The sequence below is a fragment of the Pelophylax lessonae genome, assembly GCF_965119305.1.
Source record: "Pelophylax lessonae genome assembly, chromosome: 3".
NCBI classification, from domain to species: domain Eukaryota; kingdom Metazoa; phylum Chordata; class Amphibia; order Anura; family Ranidae; genus Pelophylax; species Pelophylax lessonae.
In genome coordinates this window covers 295,390,060-295,411,831 of record NC_138770.1, presented here as the reverse complement: position 1 = coordinate 295,411,831, position 21,772 = coordinate 295,390,060, and the positions used below count along the sequence as shown (strand labels likewise).

The 21,772-nt window shown below is 45.0% G+C and overlaps 1 protein-coding gene across 1 annotated transcript in view; it reads right to left on the bottom strand.

Annotated features, from left to right (window-relative positions):
* The window catches only part of MB21D2 (Mab-21 domain containing 2), a 162,194-nt gene extending 144,397 nt beyond the window's left edge, over positions 1-17,797 (bottom strand). Inside the window, exon 1 of the mRNA XM_082252092.1 lies at positions 17,487-17,797. Coding sequence (XP_082108218.1) covers positions 17,487-17,691 — 205 coding nt within the window. The 5' untranslated portion in view covers positions 17,692-17,797. The remainder of the gene's footprint in view (positions 1-17,486) is intronic.
* Between the last annotated feature and the right edge of the window lie 3,975 nt (positions 17,798-21,772).

Sequence of the window (21,772 nt, the reverse complement as noted above, 5' to 3'; positions counted from 1 at the left end):
GCTGAATTGTTTCATTTGGTAAGGTTCAGTGTGTGCGTGTGTCTACGACTTCCCAAAACCCTGTATATTGTGTTGAATAAGATACATTTTTTGAAATTAGTGACTTCCCGCTGAACCCACCTCTTGTGGAAGGAAGCCCCACATCCTTACTGCTCGAACAGTAAAAAAGCCTCTACGCCATGGAAGGTTGAACCGCTTCTCATCCAGCTTCACTGAGTGATCACGTGTCTTCTCAAGTGATCTGAGACTGAATAGTTTCCGACCAATGTTGGAATCACCATCAAGATATTTGTATATTGCTATAATTTCCCATCCTAACGCCGGCCGCACAAATATATACGGTTGCTTGGTGGGTGGGCCTCAACGTCGAGCACTGCATTAGTGTGGACCTCTTTAAACAACTTACTGTGCTGAGAGCACATTCCCTTCATGCTCCAAGCATGGTAGCCAGTGGGGGATCAGTAAGCTTCCGATGCATACTTGTGATTGGGAGCTTTCCGATCATGTGACCGCTGTGACAGCCAATCACAGTGCTCACAAGACCTGATTGCCCTTCTTCGCCTCCCGAGTTTTAGAACACTTAAAGGGCCATGAAGCAGTTGGCCAAGGGGTTAAGCATCTCTTTTCCAAGGAGAATAAGTTTAATGTTTGTAATTGTTCCTCATAACGGAGGTCCTGCTTAGCAACTCATTTACCTGGTATGTAGTAGGGATCAACCAATATCCTTTTTTCAGGACCGATACCGATTTTCTGGCCACCCTTCAGGCCGATAGCCAATATTAGGTGCCAATATTCTGTACATTTAATTTTTTTATTTTTTTTTTTAATCACTTTTATTGCTGTCCCAAGGAATGAAAAAACATCCCTTGTGACAGTAATAGGCAGTGAAAGATACTCTTTATGGAGGGATCTGGGATCTATAAGACCCCAAACCCCTCCTCTGCACCTCAAAGCATTCAAAAACGCCAAGTTTGGCTGTTTTGAACACTGTCATTTTTTTAAAATATGGCGCCTTGGCTACAGACATCGCTTCCAGGTTGCTACATCGCAGATTTTGGTGGGACGGGAGACACAGGTGGAAGGAAGGGGGGGAGGAAGCCGAGAAAAGGAGGATCCAGGCTGCTCTGTGCAAAACCACTGCACAGAGCAGGTACTGTAAGTATTACATTTTTATTATTTTAATGTTCTAGTTGTCTGTCTGCCTCTTACTCCACAGTTTTAAACTCTGTAAATGGCATATTAAAGTTTCAAAATGGTTTTGGGTCACTCAAAAGTTCTAAAATGTATTAATTCTGCTTGCAGCCAAACAATTAGCATTTTCAGATGCAATTTAAATACAATGCGTGTTTAATACATTATCAAGCACTAATAATTTACAGAAAAATATCAACTGAGTTTGTCAAATCAACTTGATATTTAAAAAATGATAAAAGATGGTGCTAATAAACTACCTTATGAATGTGACCAAATTAGGAGTATTAAGCATTTTTTTTTTTTTTTTTGAGGGAAACTAGTAAGAAATCTTTCATTGGTATGGATAGAGAAGGGCTCTGGCATGTTCGGGATCCTAGTCCGAACCCACCAGCCGGATCCCGCCAGGAAGCCAACTCTCATGCACCTGCGGACCAGGAAATGGCTCACTGCCTGTAATTGGCGGAGTACAGTGTCGGCTTCCTGGCGGGATTGGGCAGGTGAGTTGGGACTAAGATCCCAAACATGCCAGAGCCCATCTCTAGTTATGGATAACAAATAAATTGCTGAGAGTGGAGCTGAGGAAGACTAGGATGAAGACAGCAGGATATTTTTGCTGTCCAGTTAGACAATGTCCTTCCTGAGATCTAGCAATTTCAGGAGGAGAGATCAGTCATTGAGTCACTGCAAACATTAGATTTCTTTTTTTTTTTGTTTTTGCGGCATTCATTTAACTGTATGTTGGCAAATGATATAACTATTGACAGGAACTTTCAACATGACCACTGAATGAAGAATGAACACATTGTAGGCAGATAATGGCCTATACTCCGGTTTGTAATACAGAACAACTCTGTACTGTTGTCAGTTGAATCCCCTTTCTATTTGTTCCCGTCTACCAGCCACTGCATTACCCAGGCAAGTTTACTTACTACATAAATTTGTGCACCCCGAGGCCAAGGGGCTCTGCATGAAAACAATGGCAAATGGGCCAAACATCAAAGCAGCACTACAAACTGCAAGTTCCCCAAAACCTCCCTGACACTTTATTATTGCAACTGTTCCATAATGTTAAAAAAGGTTCATACCCATACCTAACAATCAATACTTCTCCCATGTTACCAAGTGGCATTTGTGCAGTTCAAATAACAAAACATACTGGGAGTGCTAGCATAATGGCAGTATGGAACGCCTTTTTGGAATGATTATTTCATGTGTGAATGCTCCTGTATGGTTCAAGGAATACAGTGCCCATGTTTGGTAACATAAATAGGCAGATCAAATGAGTGCACCATTAAGAGCCGGTTCACACTGAGGCGATCCGACTTTGGGGGGCGACCTGTGAAGTTGCATGCACCGCGACTTCGGCGCGACTTGCAGGGACTTCACATAATGGAAGTCTATGCAAGTCGCTCCCAGGTCGCCCCAAAGTAGTAGAGGACCCTTTTTCTAAGTCGGAGCGACTTGTGTCACTCCTATTAGAACGGGTCCTGTACTACTCAATGGACCGCGACCGACCGCGACTTATCAGGCTGACAAGTCGCCTGACAAGTCGCGCTAGTCTGAATGGGCTCTAACACAAGAGCACAAACATACTGTATGATCGAACTGGACTAGTATTTCTCTGCTTAAGTGCCGGTTCACATTTATGTGATGCTGGAACGCTGCAAATATACAGCATGTTCCCACATTGCATCCGAAGCACAGGCAGTTCACTCTGCCATATGCGATACGCTGGGGGTGTTAATTCAAAGTTAACGACACCCCCAGATCAGATGGCATTTCGCAGTGCATTCTGAGAGTTTGCACAGAATCGGATTGCACTAGTGTGAACCACCATGTGATCCGATTCTGCTGCGGACCAAAAAAAGGGTCCTGTGCGTGTTTCAGTGCGATTGCGGTGCAAATTCAGCCATACAAACTGTATGGCTGAATTTGCACCGCACAGACATTGCATGTAATTTTAGGAGTGGTGCTCTCCAAATTTCATGTGATCTCTGTGATCGCATAAATGTGAACCGGCACTGAAGGTAGCACTTATGTTGCAACATGCTTATTTTGTGATTTTGGAAACAATGTAAAAGTTGGCTTCACTATTTATTTTGGCTCAAGATAAAAACCATACTAGTAAATTTCTGTGAGGATCTTTAAGCCCCTGTTTACACCGATGCAACTTGTCATGGGATTTGACAGTTCCAAATCACATGGCAAGTCGCACCCCATTGCCAGCAATGGAAATGTTCATGTAAAGGTTCCTGCTCCTACTTTTTACCAATTTCATAGTGACTTCCATAGAATTCCAAGCCACAATGAAATCGGCAGTGCAAATCGCACTGATGTGCTGCTTTAAAATTGCGATGAAGTAGTGCAATTTCAAAGCCACACTGCTGTGAACCAGGGCTAAATCACAACAGTGGTTGCCTGGCTTACAGCAACTGCTCTTGGTAAGATAATAACCAGTACGCGCACAAAGATTTAGCTTTTCTGACATTTTAAGATAAAAAGCAAACCAATCTCTCACAGTTACTGTGCCATCCACCTATTCCTGCTCCCCTTGCATCCTATTTGGTCAGTAAGGACATCAATCACACTTTGTTGCCAATAGGGAGTTGAAGAGATGACTACACTATGCCTTTCTCAACCTTTTTACCATAAGAGGAACCCATGAAATAACATTTTGGAGAACAACTGCTAATAAGTAATAAATCTATACATGACAGTTCATTCATGTGATGTTCAGTGTGAAGAACGCTCCCTATATGTGTGGTTATGGGGAAGCAGTAGGAACTTCCTCTATCCTTGTGACCAATCCAGGAGTGGTGAAACATGTCAAAAGGTTGGATCCCAAATGGAGACATTGCTCTATGCAGTCATTTTGTTGAAAAGCAAAAAATACCACATGAGGAGTTAAAGGATAAGTGCCGGTTCACACTGAAGCGGCACGACTTCGGGGGCGACCTGTGAAGTCGCGTGCACCGCGACTTTGGCGCGACTTGCATGGACTTCATAAAATGAATGTCTATGCAAGTCGCTCCAGGTCGCCCCCAAAGTAGTACAGGACCCTTTTTCTAAGTCGGAGCGACTTGTGTCGCTCCTATTAGAACCGGTCCTGTACTACACAATGGACCACGACGGTGTGCGACTTGCCAGGCTGACCAAGTCGTCTGACAAGTTGTATTAGTGTGAACCGGCACTAAGTCCAGTCAAAACCAAACTAACGCTAAACCTGCTCTTTGCCACATTCGAAGACTATTCTATCTAACCCTGTAAATCAAAAATCACTGTACTTACCTTTTCTACACCCGATCCGGTCCCACGCTGATCTGTCAGTGGCAGCTTCAGTGTGAGGGGAGTGCAGGAGAGGCACTCGACAATGGAAGGCCCATAGTAAGTCTATGGGTGATGTCACTTCCCACTAATTTCATAGCTGTTGTTGGTCCTTTCCTGCACAGACCTTCCGTCACTGGAGACCAGACCGGATCGGGTGTAGAAAAGGTCAGTAGATTGATTTTTGCTTTACAGGGTTAAACAGAACAGTCTTAGAATGTGGCAAAGAGCAGGTTTAGCATTAGATCCTTTTTGACAGGACTTATCCTTTAAGAGTGGAGTATGCCAGATACATTTTCTTTTTCCCTAATTCTATTGGGAAGTGGTGGTTAGAGCGCTTCCTCAGGACTTCCTATTCCTAATTGACAGAAACCCAAATTAACCTAGGAGGTCAAAAAAATATACACAATAAGTACATTGCATAGGTAAAAAAACATCAATATACAACCATATTACATGACATACATTTTCATTATACATTGCCTGGCCAAAAAAAGTCGCCACTCTTTTACAATTTGAGCCCGATGAATCTTGGCATTGTCGTCTTGGAATATACCAGTGCCACCAGGGAAGAAAAGATCCATTGATGGAATAACCTGGTCATTCAGGATATTCATGTAGTCAGCTGACCTCATTCATCCAATTGGATAGTTACTGCAAGCTTAGTTTAGTTAGTTTCCTAGTTAATTCCTGGTGGCAAGTTTTTTTTTTAGCCAGGCAGTGTATGTGTATTATGGCGCTTTTCCACTGCATGGAACCGTAACGGTTCGGCACGCTTTTGTGCTTTTCCACTGCTGGTACCGCATGGTATAGGGTCGGAACGGTTCGGTACGGTATAGGTTTGCTTTTCCACTGCATGGAACCGAACGGTACGGCACGGTACGGCTCTGAAAAAAACAGTACCTACTCCGATTGTGGTTCCAACAGGTACCAAACTGGTACCATATCCCACAATCCTTTGCATTTAGTCACTACTAGCCACTGATTGGTCAGAGAATCCCACCCACCCCGTTGTTATCCCACCCACTTAACTTTAGTACTACTTTAGTGGAAAAGCAAACCTATACCGTACCGAACCGTTCCGACACTATACCATGCGGTACCAGCAGTGGAAAAGCAAACCCGGCCCAAGCAGGGCCGAGTAGAGCCGAGCTAGACTCAGACATCAGACTCAGAGTCTATGTAATCTCTACTTTTATATTTAATGAATTATGTAATAAATTTTGAAACGTTAAAAAAAAAAAAAAAAAAAAGGATTGTTTTGGTACAGGGTTTAAAATACCAGTGGGTCATCCTAGCATACCCTTTACATTTTTTGCTGTTTGATTTTGATGATTTGGGTTGATGACCCCCCGGTATATGGTGAGGCTCTGTTGTCTTTTCAACTCCACGTACATCTTTGTAAATAATAAGTGGATGATTGCATCCATTTACTTTATGGGTAAATTTGTTTATTGAAATTTGTATGAAAGGATCATCTTATGCAGTATGCATACAAGATTATGTTCTCTATTTTACGCACCGGTTGAAAGGCTTCCAAAAACATTTTGTATATGACATTTGAATAGAGATGCAAGTTTTGCAGCTAATAGCGCTTTCTATATCCTTTTGTGGGAGCTATGGTTCCACAAAGGCAGAAGCACTGGCTAAAAGGAGCAGTATGACCTACGTGAAGATATTGCAAAGCTTTTTCCCTTTGCATTTGGAAAGTCTCCATTTTCATTTTTCACTGCTGATACACAACACATCTACTACCCAAATTCTTTAAAATAAACAGAACAGGTGGCAATCTCTCCATTCTAGACACATTGCTGGAGATATTTCAGGAGTCGGAGAGCCAACAGATGCAAATGGTTACCAAATTTGGAAAGTCCCCCGCACTCCAAGTTCTTCATTTCACTCCGGAAAGCATTGTCACGGCATACATGCCAACATTTTGATCAAGGCAAATTAGAACAAATGTGTTGCCTTTATAAAAGGGACCCAGGGAGGCCCCAAACAATTCTCAGGTGCCCAGTAACAATACTTTCACACTAAAATAGGAACTGAATATCCTTGGTTAGTTTCTACATTTAAGGGCTCTTTTACACAGGCGGACCGTTCAGATCTGCCTGTCCGTTTTTTTGGCGGATCTGAACGGTCCCCCCATACATCCCTATGGGGCATCGGATGTCAGCGGAGACATGTCCGCTGACATCCCATCCGTCAAATCTGGACGGATGGAAACCCTATTTTCCATCCGTCCAGCGGATCGGTTCGGATGGGATCGGATGAGAACGGACCGACGGTCCGTTCCCATCTGATTCCCCCATAGAGATGTATGGGGAACTGACAGCTGTGTCTCCGCACACAGCGCAGAGACACAGCTGTCATCCTCATCAGCGGATCGATCCCCCACTGAGAAAAACGGAGTCCGTCCATCGGGTGGACAGTGTGAAAGGGGCCTTAGGGACAATCTAACATGCCACCTATTGTGTCAGCAGCTGATATCTTTAAGGCCTCATGCACGCTGGACGTTTTTACAGCAGCTGTATTTTTTGAGCCAAAAGCTTTTATAGGAGTATAGTTTTGTTAAAAAAAAAAAGGTAGAAAACGCTACAACTAAAAAATGCCAAAAAAACGCTGAAAAACTCACTCCACAGCTACAGCTTTCTACAGCTAATGCTACTGGCTTTTTCTAACGTCCAGTGTGCATGAGGCCTGAAACATCGCAGGCTGAAGGTTGTGAGGCTCACATGGGGACTTTGAAAATGATTACGGTCTATTAATATACATTTCATAAAAAAACGATAGATCCAGACAGTATCTTTATTGGCTGCTCAAAGGTGAATTTTACTAAATGGGAGAGAAAAAGGCAAAGTGTCTTCAATCCATTTAAAAATCTAGAGACATTGAAGTCTTAAAGTGTTACTAAACCCAGGAGCCTGCATTCACTATAGCTGGTTTCCCACAGTACACAGAACATGGAAATGCAATTATTTTAGTAAATATAAACTTCTAAATACATTTTCTCCTCCGCAGTATATAGCAGTCTTGTGACTTCTACCAGTGTCTGGTTAAAGCTTGTAGGAGGAGCTGTCGTTCTACTCTGACTGTCCCATGAGGCTGCAGGACCCATGTCCCTCTGATTGGACAGTGCCAATTGCCCTTGTGCTGATCACATGCACACTCTCAAGAAAAAAAAAAAAAACGCTCTAGAAATACACACCAAACTGCATGTGACTCCAAAGGCTCTGTCTTATCAGGAGATGCATTGAGGACAGTGGAAGAAGGGGAGGATCAGAGAAGACAGGACCAAACAGTCTTTTTACACAGTGCAGAGGATTAACCCCTTAGGTTCCACAATGTGTATAAACAAGCATGCTTTACTGCATATACACACCGATTTTACTGTTGTGGGTTTAGAAACACTTTACGTATTTTTACCTTAAAGTGATATTAAAGGTTTTTTTTTTTTTTTTTTTTTTTTCATACTTTTGTCATACTTTTGTCATACTTACCTGCTCTGTGCAGTGGTTTTGCACAGAGTAGCCCCAATACTCCTCTGCTTGGGTCCCGGCTTCTCCATCCTGCTGAGGGGTGACCAGAGCTATTTACACACTAGGCTAGGCTTTATGGATAGGCCTTGCTAGCACGGCTACTGTCTCAGGCAATGAGGAGGAAATGTCCCCCAAGAGAGCCGCTGCTCTATTGCACATCGCTGCTGCCCCCGAGCTCTGTCCCTTGATAGCAATGGGAGCTGTTGGATCTTGCTGCGGTCAATTAAATCCAGTGATGGAGCGGGGACAGGGCTGAGCCGCCCTGTCTATGTCAATAGACACAGACAGGGTGGCTCAGGAGCGAGCCCGCACGAGTGCCACCTTAGAAAGTGGCTTTCTGTGGGGGCACTCACCAAAGAGGAGGAACCAGGAACACTGGCGGGGACCCCAAAAGAGGAGGGTCAGGGCTGCTCTATGCAGTACTATTGCACGGAGCAGGAAAGTATGACATGTTTATTATTTTACTTAAACACTTTAAACACTTTACTTTAGCAACGTTCCCTCAGGCTCGGTTCACACTTGTGCAATGCAGGAACGCTGCGAATATGCAGCGTGTTCCCGCATCGCATCCGCACCCCTGGCAGTTCACACTGCCATATGCGATACGCAGGGGGTGTCAATTAAAAGTTAACGACACCCCCAGTTTGATTGCATATCGCAGTGTGATCTGCAAGTACGCACAGAATCGTTCCGCACAAGTGTGAACTACTGTGCAATCCGATTTTGATGCGGCATAAAAAAATGCCTCCTGTGCGTCTTTGGTGCGGATGCAGTGCGAATTCAGCCATACAAAGTGTATGGCTGAAATTCGCACCGCACATGAGATCGCATGTAATGAAGGAGCAGTGCGCTCCGAATTACATGCGATCTCTGCAGCTGCACAAGTGTGAACCGGCACTCAACATTGGGATGTCAAAAGATTTCCCTAGAGACTTTGGTGGGTATAACCTAAGGCTGGCCATACACTATACAATTTTCTTGTTCAACTTTCCTTTAGATTTACCAAAACCATATAATATAAGTTCAAACCTGAACACTTTCAATTTGTATGCAATCAGGCAGGCCCTTGCACTACATAGTTGAAGGTAAATCTAAAGGAAATTTGAACAAGAAAATTGTATGGTGTATGGCCAGCCTAAGGGAAGATTTACTACAACTGGTGCAGCTGTGCATGGTAGCCAATCAGCATCTAACTTCAGCTTGTTCAATTAAGCTTTGACAATAAGGCTCGGTTCACACTGATGCGATGCGGGAAGGCTGCGAATTCGCAGCCTGTTCCCGCATCGCACACGCACCCCCGGCAGTTCACACTGCCATATGCGATCCGCTGGGGGTGTCAATGTAATCTTAACGACACCCCCAGTTTGATCGCATATCGCAGTGCGATCGTGCAGTTCGCACAGGATCGGATCGCACAAGTGTGAACCGCTGTGCGATCCGATCCTGATGCGGCAGCAAAAATGCCTCCTGTGCGTGTTTGCTGCGGGTGCGATGCGAATTTAGCCATACAAACTGTATGGCTAAACTCGCACCGCACAGCCGATCGCATGTAATGTCGGAGCAGTGCGCTCCGACATGACATGCGAACCCCGCACACGCAGTAGTGTAAACCGGGGCTAAAATCTGGAAGCTGATTGGTTTCTATGCAGAGTTGCACCAAATTTTACAATCTCAAGTTTTAGTAAATTTCCCCCCTAGTATACGATAAAAAGGGATCCATAATGGAGCTATCAAAAAGGTATAACTCCCAACTTTCAGACATCAGAAAAAAAGGACACCTTTTAGTACAAAGTATGTAGGCAAAGGATACGCAGTCCACAGGCTAGTGCTTGGAACTGGCTTGTAGACGGTGATAACACATGAGCATAGCAAAATTAGACAGGACTCAGCATGTCTTTGAATTGTGGAAGGAAAACCACATTAACACACGGAGGACATTCAAACCATCTCAATGGCCCAGATTTAAACCAACGAGCCCCGTACCACAAGGCTAACCACTAAGAAACATTGGAATACTAGTCAGTACCAGTTTGCAAAAGTGTATTTGCTTTGGAAGAATAAACCACCTTTAACGCTTAGTGTTCTACTTGGACTTGTGGATGTTTCTGCATTATGTAAAACTATTAGAATAGTTTTTACATTTTAGAATTGGATGCCACGAGACGGTTTGCAATTTTTAAAGGGTGCCTCGAGATGGTCTATAGTTTTTAAAGGGTGCCTCGAGATGGTCTATAGTTTTTAAAGGGTGCCCCCGAGATGGTCTATAGTAGGGTGCCTCGCGATGGTCTATAGTAGGGTGCCTCGAGATGGTCTATAGTTTTTAAAGGGTGCCCCCCGAGATGGTCTATAGTAGGGTGCCTCGCGATGGTCTATAGTAGGGTGCCTCGAGATGGTCTATAGTTTTTAAAGGGTGCCCCCCGAGATGGTCTATAGTAGGGTGCCTCGCGATGGTCTATAGTAGGGTGCCTCGAGATGGTCTATAGTTTTTAAAGGGTGCCCCCCGAGATGGTCTATAGTAGGGTGCCTCGCGATGGTCTATAGTAGGGTGCCCCGAGATGGTCTATAGCAGGGTGCCCCGAGATGGTCTATAGTAGGGTGCCTCGCGATGGTCTATAGTAGGGTTCCTCGAGATGGTCTATAGTAGGGTGCCCCGAGATGGTCTATAGTAGGGTGCCCCGAGATGGTCTATAGTAGGGTGCCCCCCGAGATGGTCTATAGTAGGGTGCCTCGCGATGGTCTATAGTAGGGTGCCTCGAGATGGTCTATAGTTTTTAAAGGGTGCCCCCCGAGATGGTCTATAGTAGGGTGCCTCGCGATGGTCTATAGTAGGGTGCCCCGAGATGGTCTATAGCAGGGTGCCCCGAGATGGTCTATAGTAGGGTGCCTCGCGATGGTCTATAGTAGGGTGCCTCGAGATGGTCTATAGTTTTTAAAAGGTGCCTTGACTGAACAAAGTTTGAGAAATGAGGGTCTGGAACGCAGGTCTTCTTCACATGGGTGGCCCCGTGTGCAATGGGCCTTAAACATGTACAGTACTTACTATACCCTCCACCCTTTTGTATTGACGCTTCCCTGAATGGTATGCGATTTTCTATACCCCTGCATTAGACAGTGCCTTTTCTTTTCCTGCCTGCATTAATCTGTACAGCTGTCACACTATACAAACATAGCTGTGCTTATATACCCAGTGTAAATGTGCGAGCAGAAGGAAGAAAACCGACTATAAATAAATGGGTTCTGCAATGACATGGCATATTCACTACAGTCTACTAATGAACGGAATGGAGGAAGTTGAGCAGCTTGTGAGGTATTCATTTACACATTGAAAGTCATCACTAAAAAGTTAGGAATAACACAGAGTGACACTGAGATGATTAGCCTGTATCTACAACAATGCCTGGGAGGAAGAGGTTAACAGTTCTGCTATTACCTCATCCTATGAGTAAATATGCCACGCCTTTGCCACAGGTATTAGATTTATTCTGTGAAAGGTGTGTATATACAGGGCCTAGTCTGCAACATGAAACAAGGCCGAGTAATAAAGTGTAGCGAACAATCAGTGCGCATCATTCGTATAATACTTGCTATACCAGAATCAAACTTATGTTGCAATTTCTATAAAACCTATGTAACATTGTATAAGCATTAAGAGGTCAATTTACTAAGGGCTCATACACACCGACACATTTGAGCATACGTCACAAGATTTCAGCGTATTTCCGTGCCTTGGAGTCCTGTGTGTTGGTGTACAGTCGCAGCCTGTACAAATCAATGACCGGCTTGTCAGACGCCACTGCTGTACGCCTGTAACCGTCCATCTATCCCTGTATGCGTCTGACCACCCAGTTGTGAGGTTACAGGCGTGTGACCGATCGTTGATTTGCACTGACTGTGGCTGGTCCCTAACACTGAAAATACACTGATTTCCTGTGGTGAAGGCCTAAATGCGTCTGTGTATACGAGCATTAAGGAGGCAAGAATCTTCATAGAATAAAGTGTGTGAATATTTACCTCAATTATCCAATCGTGTGTATGAAATAGATAATTGGGAATTTTCATTTCACATGAATTTGTGACTAATAACTTCAATTCTCCAATTTAATAATGTGTACGTATTCCCAACTCCTTTAGAAAATCACCCTTAATCTCAGTCTCCCCTTTTCCCTATACCTTAGAAAATGTTCCAATCGGTCACATGGATCATGCCACTAATGACACGCAATCCAATCTGTATATAAAGATTATAAACTAATACACTTGGATGTGTGTGATGATTAGATAGAATCAGCAGCACAGCCAGTCATTTACTTCCTCTTACAGACAGGCATACAAGCTAAGCATAATGATCTATGACTTGTGGAAAGAAGCACACAGCCATGTGTGAACTGCAGAGATTGAACAGGCGCTCCACATACAGACATCCGTGTGTGGAATTTGGACTAATCAATTACACGGGGCTACTGGGTCTGACATGCTGCTGATAATAGCTCCAACCACTGGCATGTGCTGAACACATCTATAGCCAATCTGTTCCACCTTCACATTAAATCATCTGGGTGACAATATACAAACCAGCAGTTCTTTGTCACCGACCTGGCCATCAAGATAGCAGCACCATTGTCAGATACTGTATACAATACTGTACAGCAGCCATCAATCGACTTTATCAAAGAAAGGCAAAGAAGAAATTCATTCATCTGGGTGGCATGGGTATCTCCTGAATGGAACTGAATGGCTGATCAGCTGCTACTATATCAGATGCTCCCTTATAGCATGTGTGCTGATCAGATGCTCCCTTATAGTATGTGTGCTGATCAGATGCTCCCTTATAGTATGTGTGCTGATCAGATGCTCCCTTATAGTATGTGTGCTGATCAGATGCTCCCTTATAGCATGTGTGCTGATCAGATGCTCCCTTATAGTATGTGTGCTGATCAGATGCTCCCATATAGTATGTGTGCTGATCAGATGCTCCAATATAGTATGTGTGCTGATCAGATGCTCCCTTATAGTATGTGTGCTGATCAGATGCTCCCTTATAGTATGTGTGCTGATCAGATGCTCCCATATAGTATGTGTGCTGATCAGATGCTCCCTTATAGCATGTGTGCTGATCAGATGCTCCCATATAGTATGTGTGCTGATCAGATGCTCCCTTATAGCATGTGTGCTGATCAGATGCTCCCATATAGTATGGGTGGGTACTGATAAAATGCTCCCATATAGTATGTGTGCTGATCAGATGCTCCCATATAGTATGTGTGCTGATCAGATGCTCCCATATAGTATGTGTGCTGATCAGATGCTCCCATATAGTATGTGTGCTGATCAGATGCTCCCATATAGTATGTGTGCTGATCAGATGCTCCCATATAGTATGTGTGCTGATCAGATGCTCCCATATATTATGTGTGCTGATCAGATGCTCCCTTATAGCATGTGTGCTGATCAGATGCTCCCTTATAGTATGTGTGCTGATCAGATGCTCCCTTATAGCATGTGTGCTGATCAGATGCTCCCTTATAGCATGTGTGCTGATCAGATGCTCCCTTATAGCATGTGTGCTGATCAGATGCTCCCTTATAGCATGTGTGCTGATCAGATGCTCCCTTATAGCATGTGTGCTGATCAGATGCTCCCTTATAGTATGTGTGCTGATCAGATGCTCCCTTATAGTATGTGTGCTGATCAGATGCTCCCTTATAGCATGTGTGCTGATCAGATGCTCCCTTATAGCATGTGTGCTGATCAGATGCTCCCTTATAGCATGTGTGCTGATCAGATGCTCCCTTATAGCATGTGTGCTGATCAGATGCTCCCATATAGTATGTGTGCTGATCAGATGCTCCCATATAGTATGGGTACTGATCAAATGCTCCAATATGGTATGGGTACTGATCAAATGCTCCAATATAGTATGGATACTGATACTCCAATATAGTATGGATACTGATACTCCAATATAGTATGGATACTGATACTCCAATATAGTATGGATACTGATACTCCAATATAGTATGGATACTGATACTCCAATATAGTATGGATACTGATCAGATACTCCAATATAGTATGGATACTGATCAGATATTCCAATATAGTATGGATACTGATCAGATGTCCCCATATAGTACATGTGATCAGCTGCTCCTATATCAGACCATAGAATATATTTGCTGATTGGCTTTTCCAAAATCTGATCAGATGTTTCCATATAGTGTGTGTGCTGATCAGATACTCTCCTATATTATATAATGTCTACTGATCAGATGTCCCCATATAGTACAATGTCATCAGCTGTTCCTATATGAGACCCAATAGTATATGAGCTGATCTGTTGTTCCCAAATCTGATCATACAGTATGGGTGCTAAACATCTTCTCCTATATAGTATGTGTGCTGATCAGTTGTCCCATATCAGACCATATAGTGTGTTTATTGATCAGACCATATAGTGCGTGTACTGATCAGCTGTTCCCATATCAGGTCATATATAGTATGGTGCAGTGATCACATTATATATGTGTATATATATATATATATATATATATATATATATATATATATATATATATTTTGTAGTGATCACATTATATATTTATATTATATATACACATACATACACAGAATCTCACAAAAGTGAGTACATCCCTCACATTTTTGTAAATGTTTTATTATACCTTTCATGTGACAATACTGAAGAAATTACCTTTTGCTACAATGTAAAGTAGTAAGTGTACAGCTTGTATAACAGTGTAAATTTGCTGTCCCCTCAAAATAATCAACACACAGCCTATAATGTTTAAATGGCTGGCAACAAAAGTGAGTACACCCCTAAGTGAAAATATCCAAATTGGGCCCAATTAGTCATTTTCCCTCTCCAATGTCATATGACACATTAGTTACAAGGTCTCAGGTGTGAATGGGGAGCAGGTGTGTTAAATTAGGTGTTATCATTCTCACTCTCTCATACTGGTCACCGGAAGTTAAACATGGCACCTCATGGAAAGAACTCCCTAAGGATCTGAAAAAAAAAATTGTTGCTCTACAGAAGGATGGCCTAGGCTATAAAAAGATTGCCAAGACCCTGAAACTGAGCTTCAGCACGATGGCCAAGACCATACAGTAGTTTAACAGAGCAGGTTCCACTCAGAACAGGCCTCACCATGGTCGACCAAAGAAGTTGAGTGCACATGCTCAGAGTCATATCCAGAGGTTGTCTTTGGGAAATAGACATAGGAGTGCTGCCAGCATTGCTGCAGAGGTCAAAAAGGGGGGGGGGGGGGTCAGTCTGTCAGTGCTCAGACCATACGCCACACACTGCATCAAATTGGCTGTCATCCCAGAAGGAAGCCTCTTCTAAAGATGATGCACAAGAAATCCCACAGTTTGCTGAAGACAAGCAGACTAAGGACATGGATTACTGGAACCATATCCTGTGGTCTGATGAGACCAAGATAAACGTATTTGGTTCAGATGGTGTCAAGTGTGTGTGGCGGTAACCAGGTGAGGAGTACAAAGACAAGTGTGTCCTGCCTACAGTCAAGCATAGTGGTGCGAGTGTCATGGTCTGGGGCTGCATGAGTGCTGCTGGCACTGGGGAGCTACAGTTCATTGAGGGAACCATGAATGCCAACATGTACTGTGACATACTGAAGCAGAGCATGGTCCCCTTCCTTCGGAGACTGGACCGCAGGGCAGTATTCCAACATGATAATGACCCCAACACACCTCCAAGACAATCCACTGCCTTGCTAAAGAAGCTGAGGGTAAAAGTAATAGACTGGCCAAGCATGTCTCCAGACCTAAACCCTATTGAGCATCTGTGGGGCATCCTCAAATGGAAGGTGGAGGAGCGCAAAGTCTCTAACATCCACCAGCTCTGTGATGTCATCATGGAGGAGTGGAAGAGGACTCCAGTGGCAACCTTTGAAGCTCTGGTGAACTCCATGCCCAAGAGGGTTAAGGCAGTGATGAAAAATAATGGTGGCCACACAAAATATTGGCACTTTGGGCCAAATTTGGACATTTGCACTTAGGGGTGTACTCACTTTTGTTGCCAGTGGTTTTGACATTAATGGCTGTGTTGAGTTATTTTGAGGGGACAGCAAATTTATATAGCTGTACACTCAATACTTTACCCTGTAGCAAAGTGTCATTTCTTAAGGCTACGTTCACATCTTGGCGTTTTGGGGAGTTTTTCTGCACTAGGATCAGCCCTCAAAATGCCCAACAAGACAAATCCTATTCATTTCAATGGTCCCTGTTCACATCTGAGCATTTTGACACCGTGAGCAAAACGCCCAACGCTCAAAAAAGTACATGAGCTTCTTTTTGGGCAGATTACAGGCGTTTTCCATTGGTCTCCAGTTATTCTAAAAACGCCTGCACAAACGCCCATAAAAACGCCTGTAATAGCAACGCCAAGATGTGAACGGAGCCTTAGTGTTGTCATGTGAAAAGATATAATAAAAAAAAATATTTACAAAAATGTGGGGGGGGGGGGGGGGGTGTACTCACTTTTGTGAGATACTGTATACAGTGTGTAGTGATCAGATGAGATGTAGTATGTGTAGTGATCAGATCACATACATGTATAGTGTAGTGGTCAGATGAGATGACATGTAGTATGGGTAGTGATATATATATATATATATATAGTGTGTATTGATCAGACGAGATGAAGTATGTGTAGTGATCAGATATAGTATGTGTAGTGATATATATATAGTGTGTAGTGATCAGATGAGATGTAGTATATATCTATATCTATATATATATATATATATATATATATATATATATATATATATATAGTGTGTGTGTGTAGTGATCAGATGAGATGTAGTATATATATATATATATATATATATATATATATATATATATATATATATAGTGTGTGTGTGTAGTGATCAGATGAGATGTAGTATATATATATATATATATATATATAGTGTGTGTGTGTGTAGTGATCAGATGAGATGTAGTATATATATATATATAGTGTGTGAGTAGTGATCAGATGAGATGTAGTGTATATATATATATATATATAGTGTGTGTGTGTGTGTGTGTGTGTGTGTGTGTAGTGATCAGATGAGATGTAGTATATATATATATATATATATATATATATATATATATATATATATATATATATATATATATATATATATAGTGTGTGAGTAGTGATCAGATGAGATGTAGTGTATATATATATATATATATATAGTGTGTGTGTAGAGATCAGGTGTTCCTCTCTCCCCGATGATGTGGTGACTGGCAGCTCCATGCCCCCCATCCCGGTGCACAGAGGGGGAGTGCAGTGAGTAGACGGTGGTATGCCCTGTCAGTGGAGGTACACATACATACACACATTATATAATACACAGACGGTATACGGAGAGAAGGTGCCGCTGGTATTACCTAGCATGGAGAAGATGAAGTCCTTGGCTGTGTGGATCTCCAGGGCTCGCTGGTCGTCATATTCCCGCTGATCATGCTTGCTGAATTCCTGGATGAGTTTGTTTAATTCTTCGATCCTGGCTCCAGACCTGAAATCCAGCTCCGGGGACGCAGGTTTGCTTCCTCCCCCTACAGTGCCTGGCTTGGCAGGGATGGGAGCCGCCATCTTCACTCGCACAGGCAGCAGATTGTATGGAGCGGCCCTGACTCGTTCCTTCCCCTCCCTGGGCTGGTGGGAGATGTGTGTGTGTGTGTGTGTCAGTGTCAGTGTGTGTGTGGTGTCAGTGCGCCGGTGCAGCAGGTCTCTGGCTCTGCAGATCTCCCCGATATCTCTCTGTATAAAGTGGAAACAATGTGACACTCAGAGATAGTCAGATCCCGTCCTCTGCCACTGCTGGGGGGCTCAGCCTCTGAGCGATCTTATGGTGGCCATACACCTAACAATCTGATCGGATATATGAATTGTCTAGAAGACACAGAGAGATTTATCAAATCTGGAACAACAATCGGCTTCTATCTTTCATTTTCAAAGCTTAACTGAACAAGCAGAAACTACAAGCTGATTGGTAGCTGTGCACAGCTACCCCAGATTCTGTCTGCTCCACTGTTAATACATTATTTCAGTAGATTCAAAACAAAATCAATCAATTTAAAGTGTTATTTCACCTTTAGAGCCGGTCCACACTAGCGCGACTTGTCAGGGGACTTGTCAGCCTGACAATTCGCGCTCCCTCGTGATCCATTGACCGCTACAGGACCCGTTCTAATAGGAGCGACACAAGTCGCTCCGACTTAGAAAAAGGGTCCTGTACTACTTCGGGGGGGGGGGGCGACCTCGGAGCGACTTTCATAGACTTCCATTATGTGAAGTCCCTGCAAGTCGCTCCGAAGTCGTGGTGCAATGTAATGCACAAGTCGCCCCTGAAGTAGTAAGGAGTCGTGTCGCCTCAGTGTGAACCGACTCTTACATAAAAAATGTACAGGTGAAATAACTGGGGATCCCCTACACCCCTGACACCATCTCCCCCACCCCTGGTTCCTGCTGTACTTACCTTTGGGCTTAGCCAGCTGTCAGCACTCTTGCAGGGATTTAAAATTCCATTCTCTTCTCTGCCTTCTCTATCAGCCCTTCCAAGCAGGGTCAGGACAAGGGGTGGGCAGAAAGTACAGCTGCCCTGGGCACTGTGGTATCATGTGAGCTGGGGGGCACCATGGGGAGATGGGAGGGGGGATTTGTGTTGAGAGGGGGAAGTTGGAGGGTGGCAGAGGGGAAATTAGGAGGGGTGCTAGGAATGGTGATTGGGGGGATTTGTGTTAAGAGGGGGAATGGGGGAATGAGGATTTGTTCTAGGAGGGGTATTTGGGGGTTTTGTGCTAGAAGAGGTGATATGGTAGAGGGGGGAGGAATCCTGTCCCAGAAGGGAACATGTTTTTTTTTTTTTGGGGGGGGGGGGGTGTGTAGGGATGATTGGAGATGATTTGTGCTAGGAGGGGAAATGGGGGGGAAGTGATTTGTGCTTGGAGGGGGAATGGGAGTGGGGGAAGAGGATTTGTGCCTGGAGGGGAAATTTGAGGGGTAGAGGATTTGCGCTGGGAGGGGGGATTTGTGCTGGAAGGATTTGGTAAGAGGGAGAATTCTGTCTGTTCCCATTTAAATTAATTCTTCTAGTAGATTTTAAACAAAATCTATTTAAATTGTTATTTCACCTTTAGGCCCCTTTCACACGAGCGGTGCACCCGGCGGACTCAGTTTTGCTCAGTGGGGATCGATCCGCCGATCCCCACTGAGGAGGCGGATGACCGCTCTGTCTCTGCTTACTTTGCAGAGATGGAGCTATCGGATCCCCGCTCTCCTCTATGGGAGATCAGGTGAAAATGGACAGCCTGTCTGTTTTCATCTGTTCCTATACAATCCGATCATCCAGATGAATGGGAAAATAGGGTTACCATCTGTCTGGATTTCACAGACAGGATCGGATAGCAGCGGATGTCAGCAGATATGTCTCCGCTGACATCCGCGGCTCCATAGCGCAGCATGGAGCATCCGATCAGGTCCACAAGAAAAACTGACAGGCGGACCTGATCGGAAAGCCTGTGTGAAAGGGGCCATACAGAAAAAACGTACAGGTAAGTAGTGGCGTAGCGTTGGGGGTGCAGGGGGGCCGGGCGCAACATCTGGGGGGGGCGCATCCGCAGTGTCACTCTGTCTGTCTGACTCTGACATACACAGTTCACACACTGTCTGCGGCTGCCTCCATCTTTAGGCTGGGAGATGTCCAGCGCGGCCGCCCTATGGCTGAAAATGGTGGGTCGGGGCGGGGCTAGACTGTGCCTCACCTGTCCATTGGTGTAGGGTGGGGTGGCGTTGCAAGCCAAGCCCCGCCTATGCCGCCTCTCCTCACTGCTCAGTCAGTTTAGCAGCGAGTGAGTCAGCAGCCTGGCGCTGTCACAGAGTGGGTTTTTTTTTCTTTTTTAATCACCTGATTAGAGCCAGAGGCTCTAATATGCTTCAAAAAAGGGTGGACCCAGGGCACAGAGCCCACCCATTGTGTGACAATAGCAAATGAAAATTCGCTATTGTGACACGGATCCTCCTCCTGGCCAATCAGGAAGCGGGTCTGAGAACCGCTTCCTGATTGGCCGAAAGGTGAACGCATGCCATTGGCCGAGGAGGAAGGAGGACTCAAGGAGAGGCCGGGAACTGAGGAGAAGCCGCAGGTAAGTCTCTCTGCATTGAAGGGGGCACACTGGTCTGTCTGCATTGAAAGGGGGCACGATGATCTCTCTGCAAGGAAGGGCGGGCACGGCGAGCTGGTCACTGTGCATTGAAGGGGGCGCGCTGGTCACTACATTGAAGGGGGGCACGCTGGTCACTCTGCATTGAAGGGGGGCACGCTGGTCATTCTGCATTGAAAGGGGGCACAATGGTCATTCTGCATTGAAAGGGGGCACGATGATCTCTCTGCATTGAAGGGGGGCACGGCACGCTGGTCACTCTGCATTGAAAGGGGGCACGATGATCTCTCTGCATTGAAGGGGGGCACGCTGGTTATTCTGCATTGAAAGGGGGCACGCTGGTCTCTCTGCATTGAAAGGGGGCACGCTGGTCTCTCTGCATTGAAAGGGGGCACGCTGGTCATTCTGCATTAAAAGGGGGCACGCTGGTCATTCTGCATTGAAAGGGGGCACGCTAGTCACTCTGCATTGAAAGGAGGCACGCTGGTCTCTCTGCATTGAATGGGGGCACGCTGGTCATTCTGCATTGAAAGGGGGCACGCTGGTCATTCTGCATTGAAAGGGGGCACGCTGGTCACTCTGCATTGAAAGGGGGCACGCTGGTTTGTCTGCATTGAAAGGGGGCACAATGATCTCTCTGCATAGAAAGGGGGCACGCTGGTCATTCTGCATTGAAAAGGGGCACGCTGGTCATTCTGCATTGAAAAGGGGCACGCTGGTCATTCTGCATTGAAAAGGGGCACGCTGGTCACTCTGCATTGAAAGGGGGCACGCTGGTCACTCTGCATTGAAAGGGGGCACGCTGGTCACTCTGCATTGAAAGGGGGCACGCTGGTCATTCTGCATTGAAAGGGGGCATGATGATCTCTCTGTATTGAAGGGGGGCACGCTGGTCATTCTGCATTGAAAGGGGGCACGCTGGTCATTCTGCATTGAAAGGGGGCACACTGGTCACTCTGCATTGAAAGGGGGCAGGCTGGTCATTCTGCATTGAAAGGGGGCACGCTGGTCACTCTGCATTGAAAGGGGGCAGGCTGGTCATTCTGCATTGAAAGGGGGCAGGCTGGTCATTCTGCATTGAAAGGGGGCACGCTGGTCACTCTGCATTGAAAGGGGGCACGCTGGTCACTCTGCATTGAAAGGGGGCACGCTCGTCTGTCTGCATTGAAAGGGGGCACGCTCGTCATTCTGCATTGAAAGGGGGCACGCTGGTCATTCTGCATTGAAAGGGGACACGATGATCTCTCTGCATTGAAAAGGGGCACGCTGGTCACTCTGCATTAAAAGGGGGCACGCTGGTCATTCTGCATTGAAAGGGGGCAAGCTGGTCATTCTGCATTGAAAGGGGGCACGATGATCTCTCTGCATTGAAGGGGGGGCACTCTGGTCATTCTGCATTGAAGGGGGGCACGCTGGTCACTCTGCATTGAAAGGGGGCACGCTGGTCACTCTGCATTGAAAGGGGGCACGCTGGTCATTCTGCATTGAAAGGGGGCACGCTGGTCTCTCTG